Consider the following 15,936-nt stretch of genomic DNA (forward strand, 5'->3'; position numbering starts at 1 on the left):
GTGATCTATAGAATCAAGGCTACACGTTCTCACCAATACAGTATTAGGGGTGCCTGCATTTAACCATAGCTCTATTTGAGCTTTAAATTCAGAGACCATTGTTAACAGTTGCATTTTTAAACTATATAGCATGTAGGTCATTGCAGTTAAAATTTGCTATATAATTGTGCTAAAAGCGTTAAATGTATGTCTGTAAAAAAAAAAATAATAATAATAAAAAAAAAACCTCATTATTTGATATTTGTTTCCAAAACCAAAATGAAAAAACAGAAAACGTCTTGTTTTAAAAATTCAAGCTCTTTTGCTTTGGTACAGAAAACAAAAAACGGAAAATGACCACCTTGATTCATTTTCTCCATTACCGATTTGCCAAAGTACGTGACCCAGAAGTATACTCTCATCCGACGCTAACGGCTATGCTAACGGCAGTTCGGCATGACAAGATCGCTGCTTCCAACTGTGGATCCAAAACGTGTCCTTTTCACTTTAGCTGGTGTTGGGCACAGAACCTCCTCACGGACATTTCGGAGGATTTAGAGACTCCTAAGTGTTGCAAAGCTAAATATATCTCGAAATGTGTAACGCTTCACTTCCGGGTCACTTACTTTGGCAAATCGGTAATGGAAAAAATGCATAAAGGTGTTCGTTTTCCGTTTTTTGTTTTCTGTACCAAAGCAAAAGAGCTTGAATTTGAAAAACAAGGCGTTTTCTGTTTTTTCATTTTGGTTTTGGAAACCAATGTTTTTTTTTCGTTCTTCATGTTTTTGTTACATAATGAAAAACAAATTAACGAATGACACACAGATTCTCGAGCTTCATTTTTCACTTTTTTTAAAAAAAAATCTGTATTACATTAATATGATTTTTTTAATGAACACAAAACACTTATATTGTTGTGGTATTATTTTTAAAGTGATTTCTACTAGTAGTGGAATGCGATAATGAAGGCGTGGTGTTGTGTTTTGCTGTTCAGCGTTCACAATCACTGAATATTATTTGCTGATTTTGCTCATTCCTCACTTGCTGCTGGAGCACAGGTCTGGTCTGCAATACTGTAACGGACTGGGTTCTATGTTCTGGTTATGTTGTGTGTATTCAGTGGTTAACTGATGCTGAGATTTCACATTGCTAAGAAGACATCATGGTTACGTGCAGCTTTCTCTGCCAATGTGTGTCTTTGTTTACTGTGTTAAATGGAATGGTAAATGGACTTGATTTATATAGCGCTTTATCACCACACTGAAGCAGTCTCAAAGCGCTTTACATATCAGCTCATTCACCCAATCACTCTCACATTCACACACCAGTGGGAGGCATGCAAGGCGCTAGTCGACCACTGGGAGCAACTTAGGGTTCAGTGTCTTGCCCAAGGACACTTCGACACAGTCAGGTACTGGGATCGAACCCCCAACCTATCGATCAGAAGATGACCCTCTACCACCTGAGCCACGGTCGCTGAGTGTTCTGAGTGTTGATTGGATGGGAGGCTGGTGAAAGGGTGGCCATAAGCGGGGAAAAGAGTGAACAATTCTGTTCCCACAGTAATGTGAGTGTACGACGGTGTAAGACGATTCTTTGTGTTTGTTTATTTTTGGCATGTTTCTACGACCTCCATTAAAGCCTGTAAAACTGTGATAACGGCTCGAGTCACGTCATTACGGTACCTTTAGGGCAGAGCTGTGGTGCATGTGCGCGCACACCCCCCTTCTCTCCCCCCTCGCCGTGGGAGACACCGCACTACTAATCTACCAGCTGCAATACGTTCAATAAAATAATAATTTACGTTGGGTTTGCTTTGGGCTCGTGCCTACAATTTAAGTTAATAGGTCGGGCTCGGTTTGGGCTTCATGCCCGCGGGCCTGGATCGGTTTGCGCTGGATTTTTTGGGCCCAATCTAATCTGAACCATTAAAAGGAGGCTTTAAGAGAAGCTAAATTGTTTTAATTTCAATATGGACATATGTAATTTTAAGAGATCTCAAGAGAACAATGTACAATTATTTTAATGTGATTATATCAACTAAAAAAAAAATACTGGGTTAACCGATTCAAAAACACCTTGTTTACTGCCACCCTACTCTACACAGTGGTAGTGGTAAGTGTCCTAACATACACTTACCTGACGTCGTCCCATGACTGAAATGCCGACAGCAGAGCAACATGGTCGGAGAAACGGTTGCCAGAAAAGTTTCTGTGAACAAATCCCAGACGCTTCCCTTCATTGATAAAAGGCTCCGGGAAGCAGGAAGCAGCAGAGATGGTGCACATGGCATCGCCAATGCTAAACAGAAAAACACAACATGAAAGTGGAACCATAAAGGAACTGTGCTAGATATAAGTGACTCGAGGGCAGTGAAGACTGACTGGAAGATGCAGCCAATAATCATCATCTTTCCAAGGCGAGGTTCAATTGGCAGCCGAGCCAAAATCCGTCCGAGCGGAGTCAGCTCATCATTGACGTCAAGAGCGTCCAACTCTGAGACAGAGAACAATGTGCGACACACACGTTAGACTGTGGGAGAGAGAACTAGATATATTTTACATTTACACTCTCCAACACATCATACATCACAATAAAATCACAAAAACAGGAATAAGTAGTCCACTGACTAATACAAGTGTGCCAATATATTAGATTAATCGCAATTCCACACGTGACGATTCGATAACGATTCATAAATGTTTAAAAATCAATTGTTTTTCATAATAACTAAAAGACAGGAACACGACGGCTCTCGGAACAAAAGTTCAAGTCGCGCATGCCGTGCGGACACCTGAAGGGACGGACCAGGTGAAGGAGGCGATAGCAGCAGCTAACTCTTTAGCTACAATTAAATGAGCGGTAGATTTACTCATCCAGATCAAAAACAAGCGTTTGAAAGAATTAAGTGATGTATCTTATAATGTGAAAGTTGGCCAAAAGGTATCTGTGCATTCCCGGCACCAGTGTCTCCTCGCCGAGTGCATTTCCTCCATAGCGACCAGCTCTGGGTCGGCCTGGAAGGGCCCGGCAGAGGAGGTGGCTCGTGGCCTGTGAGCTTTTCAGCACTGCTCCGCTCCTAACTCACCGCTTCCCGAGGGCCGTGGACTAGGTTACATCTCTGTGCCCTCTCCGCTCCGCAGCGATGTCGGCCGCCCACCCAACACGGAAACAGTGGAGCTCACTTTTTTAGGAAAATGTTGACCAGCTCCTTTTCTACACGGTTTCAAATCCTAAGCATGATGACAGCAATGGTGATAGTGAAGACAGCATTGATGACAAGTCCCTGGCAGGATTTCATAATTGATAATGTGAAAAATAATCACTGTGTTCTTTTATCAATCCACCTTTTATTTAAAAACCCAAACTCTACAAGAGAGCTGATATTGTAGGTTTTATATGTTTTTGGTGGCTGGATGCATCGAAAATCATGACAATTGTTAATAAGGTAAAAATCATTGATTAATGGAATCGTAGCACCCTGAATCGCAATCGAATCGAATCATGAGGTTCCTTGGAACACCTGTACCGACAAAGCAGCCAATCAGGATCAGAATAATCCTAGTGTATACACATGACTTTTATTACCCTTACTGTCACATATGTAGGGGTATAAACTTTAAATTCGCCTCTGCTTTTACCCATTCCTGAAGAGTAGTGGGCAGCCACAGTGCAGCATTTACTGCTACAGTGATGATGAAACATTGTGTGTTACAAAGCTAGAGTCCAGCTACAAAAGAGTGAAAAAAAAGTGTATATATTAGGGAAGTAACGATTCACTCAACTCACGATATGTTTCAGTTCACAATACTGGGTTCACGATACGATTCTCTCACGATTAATTTTACAAAATGGGACTGTAGACAAATGACTGAAAATATACCTTTATTTTTATCGGAAAAAAACTAGAAAATACTGTACTATTTTCCTTTATCTTTCATTGTCAAAAGAATCCCTTGATAAACTATTCAAAACAATGCAATTTAACTAAAAATAAATCCTGAATTAAATGAATAAAGAAGTAATAGAAATGAAGAAGAAGCCTATTCATTTAAATGCAAAACTGCATAGTAATTCCTTTTCTTTTTAAAAGTGCAACTGAAAATGTATTTTGTGCCACAACAATTGGACTTTAAAAAAAAAAAAAAAAAAGTCATTTCACTGTATTTATATCAAATATTTGTTTGGACCAGCAGAGGGCGCTGGTAACCCAGTGGTCGGTTGGCATGCAGCTATTGTAGCAGTGAAGAAGAGATGCTATGCGCTAGAAGACACCTAATTGAAAAATGTGACTTTCACAGATATTCTTTCGGTGTTAAAGGAGTAAGGAATCATTTATGATCATGTTTAAGAGAAGTAGGCGATTCCTCCCGCAGCCTACACTTCTGGACGGATAAATTATCTTCGACATGACGAGTGCTGTTTGTTCTTCCACACTACTTGCTTACAATGAGCTGACCAATCGTGGCTAGGTCAGGTCCAACGTCACTCTCTAGGTTGCCAGTTTGTAATGACAAACAAATACATGGCTGGATAGATTACTGGAAATGCGCCTTGCAGTTTCAATGCATGCACTGAAGGAACAGTAACATGCAAGTGGGGTTTCCAGGTTGGGGGCGCTCTAGTGGCCAGGGCCCTAAGCAGCTGCTTAGTCTGCGTATAGACTGGGCGCCATTCCTGGCACCGACGCTCACGTCACGTGTGAGTGACGTAGTTCAAACAAGAGAAGGATAAATAGATAGCACCCTTTGCTGTTGAAAAAAGTACTGCAATAAAATTTTCAGAGTATCGATATGAACCGTGACACCTATGAATCAATAAATAACTGCCGTACGATTATTCTTTACATCCCTAGTATCTATCTAGTGTACCTTTCAGGGTGTGTTCAGCCTCAATGACAGCATCCAGTGGAGGTGGCTCAATAGCTTTAGAAAGGAAATGCCCAATGGCTCCAAGTCTCAGCAGTTTGATGCTCAAAGCGACTTCATGCAGTGGAGTCCTGAAAATCTCTGGGGTCATGTGAGTCTCTAACCTGCAGAAAAAGGGAACAATATTATTGTTTTAACCATAACCACAAACTCGTGTTGGTCAGAAACCCCACCTCTCGAATCGAGCGTGGCTGCACAGGTGGAAGCAGAAACCAGGACGAACTCGACCTGCTCGACCTTTTCTCTGCTCCAGGTTGGTCTTAGAAGCCCAGACAGTGGCATAGTTGGTCATGTTGTTGTGAGAGGTAAACAGCTTCACCTTTTGTCTTTTGGAAGAGAAATAGCAGGGTTTATTTAGAGAAAGGTGTCAGCACCTCAAAACTATTGGCTCACAAATAATTCACTCACTTGCAGGAGTCGATGACGTAGACAACATCATTAATGGTGATACTGGTCTCTGCAATGTTAGTAGACAGAATAACCTGCAACACAAAATCATCACCAATATACTCTTCCAGTACCTCATTAAATTCAACAAATTAAACCAAATTCTTTACCAAGTTTAACAGAAAAACAAAGGTCCTTTACTAAGAGCAAGTTGATAAACCAAGTATTTTAATAAATATCTATATCTTTATATATAAATATAACTAATCAGGTGCTTTAATAAATTGAATAGATGTTGCCATGTCTTCAACTAGGGCTGCCTAAACTACAGCCAACAGTCCAAATGCAGTCCGCTGTTATTCGTTAAATTGGCCTGCGTACAAGACAGAACTTAACAGATAATGGCCACAAACACCAAAGAAAGGTATTCAACATTGGTATTCTTTTACCTTTTGTTTTTTTTTTTAAATTAAGACAGTCAGAATCACGATGACATTCTGTAGGATGACGAAATGTTCAGTGCTTTAAACTAGTAAATGCTTTAAGTCATTAAAAAGCAGATATTTTTACATTAAGTTTCACATCATATTCTATTATTTCATATTCTGAGGTTTTACAGAACAGACATTGAGTAATGTTTCTATTGATTCTATGTCCCATTGTCTATGCTTCCTTTATTCTGATGCCACTTTGAGGTTGATTACATTAAACATTTTGTGAGCATCAAACAACAACAACCTCTCCGCAGTGTACCGTATTTTACGGCATATAAGACGCTCATTTTTTCATTTAAAGTTGAGGGTGTGGCCAATGTAGCGGCACGCTCTATGTGTGGATTTCTCAGTCAGTCTCATGTGTCCAGTGCAAGCGGCTGTTGGGAGGCAGAATGTTACGCTAGTTATATTATTATATTAGTCACCCCTACAGCAGGATGAATTAACTGTAATGGCCACTGAACATCAATGTGAACTATGCATTTATGGTGGGGAGAGCGTAAAAAAAATACAATAAGGTAGAGCTGGGCGATATGGCCTTTTTTCTTATCTCGATATTCTTAAGCTATATCACAATATACAATATATCAGTGATGTTGCAAGCTACGCGTCCTGCATCCCTGACGCATAAAAATCTGAAAGGATGCAGTAAATCCACTATCCATGCGTCCCAGGGACGCACCTCATTTTTCCTATGAAAAACGACACATTGTGAACAACAACTTGTGTTTAAAATCACAGTAACTAGCAAAAGAAACCTAGCTGTCAGCAGACCCCTTTACACATTAACTCAGCGCAGACATGATCCCATTGTGTACATGCTAGTTTAGCCTCTACAACAACAATCAGCCAGTTAACTAGCTGCTTACAATACACAAACATATCTGCATCATTTCATTTTTCCCAACAGACTTTGCACTGTGTTAGTTAAGTTAAAATTTTGTGCTATAAGTTTCATAGTGATTGATTCAGTTCATTTGATTTGGTCGATGTTCAGACAAGAAGATTTTGGTGATAATTTATTTTTTGACTCTGTCGTGGTGATGAGAAGGTTTTGGTTGTGTTAAAATCAGCACTTTCATTGATAATTTATTTTTGTACAACAGACACCATTTTGTTTTCATTTGAATTGTATTTGTTTAATTTCAGATACATTTTGAACATACATGAATATATCTGCAAATTATAGACATATCATACCACCATTAAGAGAGTTTAACACTACAATTTAAGAAATAGAAGAATAATTTTTTTATTGGGGACTCACTACATTGAAATCCTATCAACATCACTGATATATATCTATAGATGATGCTTTGATCTATAAAATCAAACCAGAATGGTAATACTCAATATATATTAATGTTTTCTCTGTGATGTGATTGGGGTTTCCCTTAACTATTATAGCATAGTATACCTGTTAGTTTCCTTTTTCAGAGGAAAACCCTTAAAATAACACCTTTATTAACATAAGTGTAAAGAACAATATCAAAATGTATAAAGCAAATTGTGCATTTGTGCACATTTTAAAAACAACTTCAGCGGAAGTGCTGTACAGTTTTTTTTTAAGTATTACAGTTAACTATCAATTATTTATTTATTATTACTGACAATTGTGAATTTATCAGATACTTAATATATAAACAGTTGCCACTACTAGCACACGCAGATGCACAGACACACGCGCTGTAATGATCGCCTTCTGAGGACTGTCGCTTTAAGAAGTCCTTAGAAGTGAGCGCATGGAGTTTTCTGTTACCATCCCGTCTGAAATGACATAAAAGCAGTGTTTGATCTTCCCCTGCATACAATAAATGTGCAGTGTGACGGTAACAGGTTGTTTTGAGTCCTGTTTATAATGTTATCGACCCGCATAGACCTCTGGATCTCTACAGCACACACACAGTGTTTTACTGAGCATTATGCCTGTCATACTCTTTCTTATTATGGGGACCATGTCCTTAGCAATATGGTAGGCTACTGCTTTGGTAATCTCGCTCCACTTTCATAAGGCACAGCACGAGTCATTGAAGCTTTCAGCGTGGTTTGTTTCTGCTGCGCTCAGAGAGACAGAGAGAGAGAGAGGCGGGGCAGGGTTGAGAGAGACGGATAGAGGAGAAAAAGGCATACTGGCAGCTCTACTATGTTGCGTGAATTATATCAATATTACAATACAGTCCTATGCTATATCTCTGAGATAAATATATCGATATTTATGAAACACACAATATATCGCGAAGCCTTACAATAAGGTTTAAAATGTAAGCCATCCAGCCAGTTTTTAATAAAGGGAAACAATAAACAGTATGAAGTTGTCAAATCACCACGTTATGTTTGTTCAGAAGCGATCGCGCCCAGGACTCTGAGGTTGAAGATGATCACGTAACTACAACTGACAGATGGAAACAAAGCATCTGGATCAGTTAGATACTTTAAGAAAAAATCAGCCTGTTCATAATAAAAAAAAACGATAAACAGCATTAAGGCGCCAAATCACCGCGATCGAGTAAGGGTTCTGAGTCAGACGTGATCGCTCCTGGGGCGATAGTGCATGGTAAGAACGGACGCAGTAGTGTATCAGTCTGGTTACAGTAAAAAGTGACCATAAAAATCTGTAAATGGACTGATATGTAGACGTGAGGCAGTGAGGAGGAGACTAAAGTGAACTGGAGTAGAACAGCCTGCCCGTTCTGATTGGCCGAGTCGTTTGAAGGGTCACAAAGCGGCCTTTACATGGATTTTTCTTGGAAAATTTCTAAATTATTGGAATGCAGCCAATACAGTGGTAAGCTCTATAGCCTGGACAATGTGCGTACTGTATATATACACACACACAAAAAAAAAAACCTCAGTCTTTACCAAGTTCACAGAATTAAGCTGAACATGATTCTGACCTTTGTGATGTTGTCAGGAACAGGTTCAAACACCCTCCTCTGCTCCTCTCGGGGGATCTGAGAGTGGAGGGGCAGGATTTTGTACCTGTTGCTTCCTAAAAGAAAAAAACAAAACAAAAACAAATTTAAAATTTTAAACAAAAAAAATTAAAAAAAACTATATTTATATATTATGCTGAAGGGCCTTTTTTAATCTGTTTCTCTTCTTCCATCATTATAGTAAACTAAAGACTGCATGCCTGTGGTGGTGGTAAAAACATTTATTAGAAATTTTTAATAAATATCTGTAGCTACCAAAAGATTTCCGATGTCTAAACATGTATTCACCAATAAAATGTTCTCCGATTTATGAGACCAAATGGTCAGATATTATAACTGCTTTCCTCTTACGGCAGACACTGGGCGATTTTTGGCCCATTTTGAGCCGAATTTTCACTCGTGCGTCTATTTTTGGGATCGGGCCGAGTCTCAGCTAAATCGTGTGTCATGCATCGTGTAGTATACATGGGGTGATGAAAAGCTCCTGATCAGCAATCGTATGGTCGTAAGAAAATCAAACATGTTTGAAATCTTGGTCGTTCTTCGTGAGAGTATCTCACAGTTGAAGCAGTACCAGGAACCAGCTTACCTTAAACTCTCCGTAGGACCGCTGTAAATTTGACGGACTGTACTGCACACGTCTGTCCAGTCAGTTCCTGGTCCATCACATCGCCGTCTTTTCTTTTTGAAAGCTCTTTTTGCTGAGATTTTCTTCTTCTTCTTCTGTTTTAATGGTGATGCTTCAGAGTTCTTCTTCTTCTTCTAATTTGTACATTGCATCTCCATAAACAAGACCCTAACGCGTCGCGTAGGAACGTACAGCGTGACACAGTTTGAGCTGGAGCTGAGTGCAACAATTGAAGGAATCGCAGTGTATGCCCACCTTTAGGTGCATAACTTTTAGTCAAGGATAAATGATTTCCTAGTTCATCACACTTATGCCTTATGTCATATATCCTCAGATTGCCTAAAATTAGAGTTAGTACCCAGACCTCCTCAAACTTGAATGTGCATCTAAGAGTAGGACTCAGCATTTCAGCACGTGATGATGAGTGTGCATGCAAGGGGAAAAAGAGACATGAAGGCATCTGATTGGTTCTTTCCACTCAGATCATTAGGCACTGATTGGTCAAGAGTTTTTACAGGACTGCAGCTGCAACAGACGTCTGATTCCTTTTGTTCTTTTTCTCTGATTTCATTATGTTGAACATTCTCAGGACGGAAGGAGCATTTCAAGTGTTTCTGAACAGGATCACCAAATATCGGTTTAAATGATACCTGTATTACCAAGGTTTACGTTAATTGTGTTTTATGCATTTCCATTTACCAAAAGACGTGCAAAATTGAATATGAATACGCTTCACATACATATTTCTATTATCATTGTGGTGTTATACGCACCAAAATGGGGATTGGTTTCCAGGTGTCTCTGCATGGAGTAGATGAGGTTCCAGCCAGGCAGGAAGATAAGCACGGCTCCAGCCACCTGTAGCGTCTCAATGTACTTCAGCAGAGCCTCCACCAGTTCAAAGGACGTCTCCTTTTCATTGATGAGAGCCATTGAGCGCTTTGTTTCTGCATTGTAGTCCGGCCCACAAATCAGATTACAATTAGTCTGCAGAGAGAACACAGCCCAAGCTTATTCTCCAAAATCTTATTTTCTATTTCATTCATTGTCTGCTTGTTATGCAGAATAATAAGTTGAAGCAATGTTTAGTTATTCAGACCCACATTTGTCAATGTGGCTGAAAAACATAAGTTACATTTTTAAAAAGTAGTTCTCTGTAAAACTAAATATTTATTTTAAACAATTTTATTTCTTCCTCTGATTTGGATGTAAAGTTTTTAATAACACTGGGCAAGCATTAATTGAGTTGATAATTTTCTTAATGGAGATCAAATATTATATCAACAATACTGCCTTGTTACTTTGTTTAAAAGCCACTTAAAAACCAGTAGTACAGTATGTTCTCCTGGAACATAACCCTAGAACAATCTAAAACAATTGAAGCGTTTTTAATCTTATTTATCTAATAACAGTTCAGGCTTACAGCAAGATGAGACAAAGGAATGTTCTACTGGATAAAAGTAGACTACCTCAGTGTATATTTAGGTCACACCTATAAATGCACTTATTGTAAAACATATCCTAATTTTCTAATAAGCGTGTCCCTTTTTTGCCAAGCATGTTGTACTTGGATAAGTGATATATAAACAAAAATTCATGTAAAAAAATAAATGAATAAATATAAAAATCACATTACATCTTCATCTCCTCCTTCTTCATCTTTATCTTTTCTCTTCCGATCCATGGGTGGAGGGACAAAGGTTGTCATCTGGATGCAGTCCTCAAGGAAATACTCTGCAGACAGAAAGCATTTTCATACACTTAATATTTGTGTTGTGTTCATTTTTGTTTCATTAGCAGAACCCGTGGAACAATGCAGTCAAATATCAATGTGTGTCCTGTAAAGGCATAATTTCAGCTGTCATCTGATTTAGACCCACAACAGTGGCACTGAGACAGGAATGTATTAAAAAAACATATTTAATAAAGAAAAGAGCAAAGGATAAATACAACGACCTTCTTCCGCAAGAGGGGTGACGTGCTGAAGCCTGAAATATTAAAGCAATACATTTTATAGCTGACGAAGAAGAAGGGGAGGAAGGGTGTGAAGTGAGGAAGGATTTTGATGGAAAATTACTGCTTCTATAGAGCTCTACTTATCAGAGTTTTGTTGAGACCTTGAGCAGAGACAGGTTTTTACTGGCACAGTGAATACAGCACAATCTGTCTGTATTGCGAGCATGTAATCCAATCTAACATGACCCAGCAAAGGAACAACGTTTCTGTTGAAAAGTACAATGAATAATGCAGTCATCATGTATAAACATGAAAAATTGTACACATGAACACTAGGGATGTAACGATTAATCGTAAGGCAGTTAAAAATCGATTCATAGGTATCACAGTTCACATCGATTCTCTTGTCCAAATGCTGAGGCGGTGGGCGGAATCTGCTACTACTTTGTTTCTGGCCGCCTTCTACTCTTAAACATGTTCATAAATGATTCCTAACCCTTTAGCACCGAACGAATATCTGTAATATTACGTGAATATCTGTAAAAGTCACGTTTTCCTATTAGCTCTGTCTGCTAGTGCATAGCATCTCTTCTTCACTGCATGAATATATGCATGCCAACCGACCACTGGGTTACCAGCGCCCTCTGCTGGTCCAAACAAATATCTGACGTAAATACAATGCAATGACTGGTCCAATTGCTAAGGCACAAAATACATTTTCAGTTGCACTTTTAAAAAGAAAAAGAACTATTATGCAGTTTTGCATTGTTTACTATAGAACCAGAATTTAAATGAATAGGCTTATTCTTCATTTGTATTATTCCTTTATTTATTTCATTCAAGATTTATTTTTAGTTAAATTGCATTGTTTTGAATAGTTTATCAAGGGATTCTTTTGACAATGAAAAATAAAAGGAAATTGTACAGTATTTTTTCCCCACAAAAAATAAAGGAATATTTTTCAGTCATCATTTGTCTACAGTCCCATTTTGTAAAATAAATCGTGAGAGAATCGTTTCGTGAACCCAGTATTGTGAATCGAATCGTATCGGGAGTTGAGTGAATCGTTACATCCCTAATGAACACACATTTGAAGGTATGATGATTAATATAATAATTGCCGTAACAGGCTTTTCTATTAAAACTAAATGGTACACTTTTAAATCTGTTCCACCATATAGATTTCAGCTTGTATTAACATGATTCATTTTTTAAAAATAACAAAAAAAACAGGGAAAATTATGGTTGTGGCAGTAATGTTTGCTCACTCCGACATAATTTATTGGAATAGGAAAGAAGATAGACACAACTGTACGTAGTGTCAAACGGGATAGAGGATTATGACCAAACACTGATCAGGTTCAATGGGACAATGCTGATAAAAATGTTACAATTTATAACAAAGGGAGCTCCAACTCCTACACCCCCTGTTTTTTAAACCCACTACAGCATTCCACAAAAAAATGAAAGGCCAGCTCATCACAAACATCTGCCTCAAGTACAAAGAATTGCGTAGAAAGTTGTAGGAGAAATGACATTTACATAAATCCTCAAAACTCACACTCACAATAACATTGCGAATTAATCTTTGTGTACGAATAAATTATTTAAGAAACGGGCCTAATTAGCAACATGCAAGAAAGAGAGATGATACAACACAAAACATACAATGAGGACAATGTAATTAATTATACAAATATAAACAATACGCTTATGCTTTCACATGTGCAGGTGTGTGTGTCTGTGTAAGTTGAGAAGGAGGGAGAAAGAGAGGGAATGCAATCACTAAGTCTTTATAACTATAATAATAGCAAAAAAATGTGTGCCAGATTATAAATTAAGTCTATTTACAGTTTAACAGGTTAATAACACACAGACAGCCAATTATACAGGTTTGTTAGCTGACAGTCTGTGATTTACCGTATTTTTCGGACTATAAGGCGCACCGGATTATAAGGCGCACTGTCAATGAATGGGTCTGACTTGGTCTATTTTCATACATAAGGCGCACCGGGCTATAAGGCGCACCTGTTTATTACTATTATTATTAAGACGCGTTAAGCGAAACAAAATAGTCAGATAAGTCAAACTTTATTCAACTCATTAACGTTAACTCAACATTGTTCAGGTTTAACACATAAAATACAGAACAATACACTCCCTTTTTCAGTTCAGTATGTTGAAGCACAGTACTGGTACATATCACTCCGCAAGGCGTCTGACTACGGTAGCCCTGAAGCGCCAAAAATCCATCAAGCAGTGCAGCATCATAGTTTACTAAAGTTGTACTAAAACATTTTGACATTAATTTCATACATAAGGCACACCTGATTATAAGGCGCACTGTCGATTTTTGAGAAAATTAAAGGACTTTAAGTGCGCCTTATAGTCCGAAAAATACGGGTAAATAGGTTTTATTATGTCTGTGTGTACGTCTGAAAGCATGTTTAACTTTGCACTCATCAGTGAGTTAGTGATGTACCCACTTTAAAATATTATTTTGCTTCTGCTGATACTAGTGTTTAATCTGATCAGTAAATCTCTTTAATTTATTATCAACCATGTGATTTGGACAACATTAATTAGACATTTCTTAACTTGTAAGGATTCTTTCAAACAACATGTCATTTATTATTTTATGAACTTGATTTAAGTAAAAGGAACTCTGTGATTGGTTTGAATTCATTATCTCCACAACCTGTAGGCAGGTTAGCTCCAGATTTTTAAAGTTACCCATTTACACTCTTTGTTTACTATTCCCCATTTTGTTCAGGACAACTTTAAGTTTGTGATATTTAATTATTTCAATGATATTGAATGATTACATTCAACAACTACATGTTTTATAACATTGTTTTAATTCCTCTCTGTAAAACATGGTGTAACAGTACAACAGGGACAGGTTCACAGGTGGAAGGATTTAAGCAGGTGCTAAAACACCAGTGCAAAATATGTGCTTCAAAACAGAAAAATAATCGTGACGAGTCGATTAATCGAAAAAATAAGTGATATATTAGTCAACTACAAAAATATACGTTTTAGCTCTATTATAAATTAAAGCTGGGATACTCAATTTATTTTCTTTAATTAAAAATAAAAAATCTTATTAGCATCATATAGTATATCATAAAAGCAATCATTTCTGAAAAAATCATACGTCTGTGTGCTGTCTGTGCCTTATAATTAATTACTTTAGTTAATAAAACCCCAGAAGACAAAGTATTGGCGGTCACCTCCTCCAGCTGCAATCATAAGATTTAGAGAAAGGAGGGGTGAGCAGAGCCCACAAAGGAGCCTCCTCATTGGTTGCCGCGATATATAGTGAAGCGTGTGCACGGTGCAAACTTGTTTTCAGTCATGGACTAACTTTGGACGCGCAAGTGGCTGTTTTCCTTCTAGACAGGTAATCTAATGTTTCATATTCCTTCATTTTGTGAGCATCCTTTAGCATGGCGACGTGTTTTACCGGTAGTGCACGTTCGGCTCTCGTACGCGATTTTGTGCACTTCCGTGAGAGGAAACTGGGAGGGATTAAGTGGGGGACGGGATTTACAGTTCGAATTCAGCCATGCCCCTCTATCATGGTTCAGTTAGCGTTTTTAACTTTAGTCCAGTCAACAAAAATGTTTTTTTAACTCGTTTTTTTTTTTTGGTTTTAGTTACCTATAATAATCTTGGTGCAAACATTCTCTTAGACACTACCTGTATTACCTTTTCTGAAATATCTCATTTAAACTGCATGAAAACATTTTTACACAGTGGCTCACAAGTGCTATTTTTTCACAGACAATTATTTACTATAAAAAAAAGCCAGTCAAGTTATAACAAAAAAGAAGTGAAATATTTGCTCTAGTGAAATAAATGTTGTGCGTTGGCTTGTGAAAGGACAGATGAAGCTACTCTGTGATGGTACCTTGAACAGGAAAGGTGCGTCCAAACACTTCGATGATGGGGCAGTTGAAAAAGTATTCTCTAAACATTGTGGTGTCGATGGTGGCTGACATGAGGAGGACGCGGACCTGAGGAAAGGCCTGAACCACATCCCGAAGGACCACCATCAGGAAATCAGTCTGTACACAGACAGAAAACATTTAAACAGGACAGTAAGATTGCAGAGTTTTCTTTAAAGCCAGGTGAACTTATAAACCCACATTAATGTCTCTCTCATGAATTTCATCAACGATTATGTGACTGATGCCTCTAATACCAGCTTCCAGCTTCCGTAACAGAACACCTGAAAGATGAAATACACAAAGACAAACCAAAAAAAACACCACTGATGAAGAAGCAACCATAGTAACAACAAAAACAAATTCTCTGCCCAGAACAGTTTAAGTCACTTACCAACTGTGCAAAACATGATGCTTGCATGAGGACGAGGGAGAACAGATTCAAATCGGACACTGTAACCACAGCTCTTCCCCAGGTCCTCTGCTCTCTCATAGGCTACACGTTCAGCAACAGAAACAGCGCTGATGCGTCTGGGCTGTGGTCGACATAATCACATAAAAAAATGATTTCACATCCAGCTTTCACCTTTTCTCTTCTTTTTAAATTTAACCAAAAGCCTTTACCTTTTAACAGAATCCGTGTACCCTTCGTTCTTTGGTTATTCCGTTTTAAAACCAAAT

The 15,936-nt window shown here is 38.2% G+C and overlaps 1 protein-coding gene across 2 annotated transcripts in view; it reads right to left on the reverse strand.

Moving 5' to 3' along the window:
- Nucleotides 1–15,936, reverse strand: part of dhx9 (DEAH (Asp-Glu-Ala-His) box helicase 9) — a 49,957-nt gene that overhangs the window by 14,007 nt on the left and 20,014 nt on the right. For both annotated transcript variants that reach the window (XM_028473049.1, XM_028473048.1), the window contains exons 13-23: nt 15,650–15,791; nt 15,457–15,539; nt 15,219–15,375; nt 10,986–11,083; nt 10,123–10,336; nt 8,683–8,777; nt 5,316–5,389; nt 5,081–5,233; nt 4,851–5,011; nt 2,364–2,475; nt 2,119–2,280 (exon numbers count right to left, since the gene is read on the reverse strand). In XM_028473049.1, coding sequence (XP_028328850.1) covers nt 2,119–2,280; nt 2,364–2,475; nt 4,851–5,011; nt 5,081–5,233; nt 5,316–5,389; nt 8,683–8,777; nt 10,123–10,336; nt 10,986–11,083; nt 15,219–15,375; nt 15,457–15,539; nt 15,650–15,791 — 1,451 coding nt within the window. The remainder of the gene's footprint in view (nt 1–2,118; nt 2,281–2,363; nt 2,476–4,850; nt 5,012–5,080; nt 5,234–5,315; nt 5,390–8,682; nt 8,778–10,122; nt 10,337–10,985; nt 11,084–15,218; nt 15,376–15,456; nt 15,540–15,649; nt 15,792–15,936) is intronic.

Source organism: Gouania willdenowi, chromosome 17 (genome assembly GCF_900634775.1).
Source record: "Gouania willdenowi chromosome 17, fGouWil2.1, whole genome shotgun sequence".
NCBI classification, from domain to species: Eukaryota; Metazoa; Chordata; class Actinopteri; order Blenniiformes; family Gobiesocidae; genus Gouania; species Gouania willdenowi.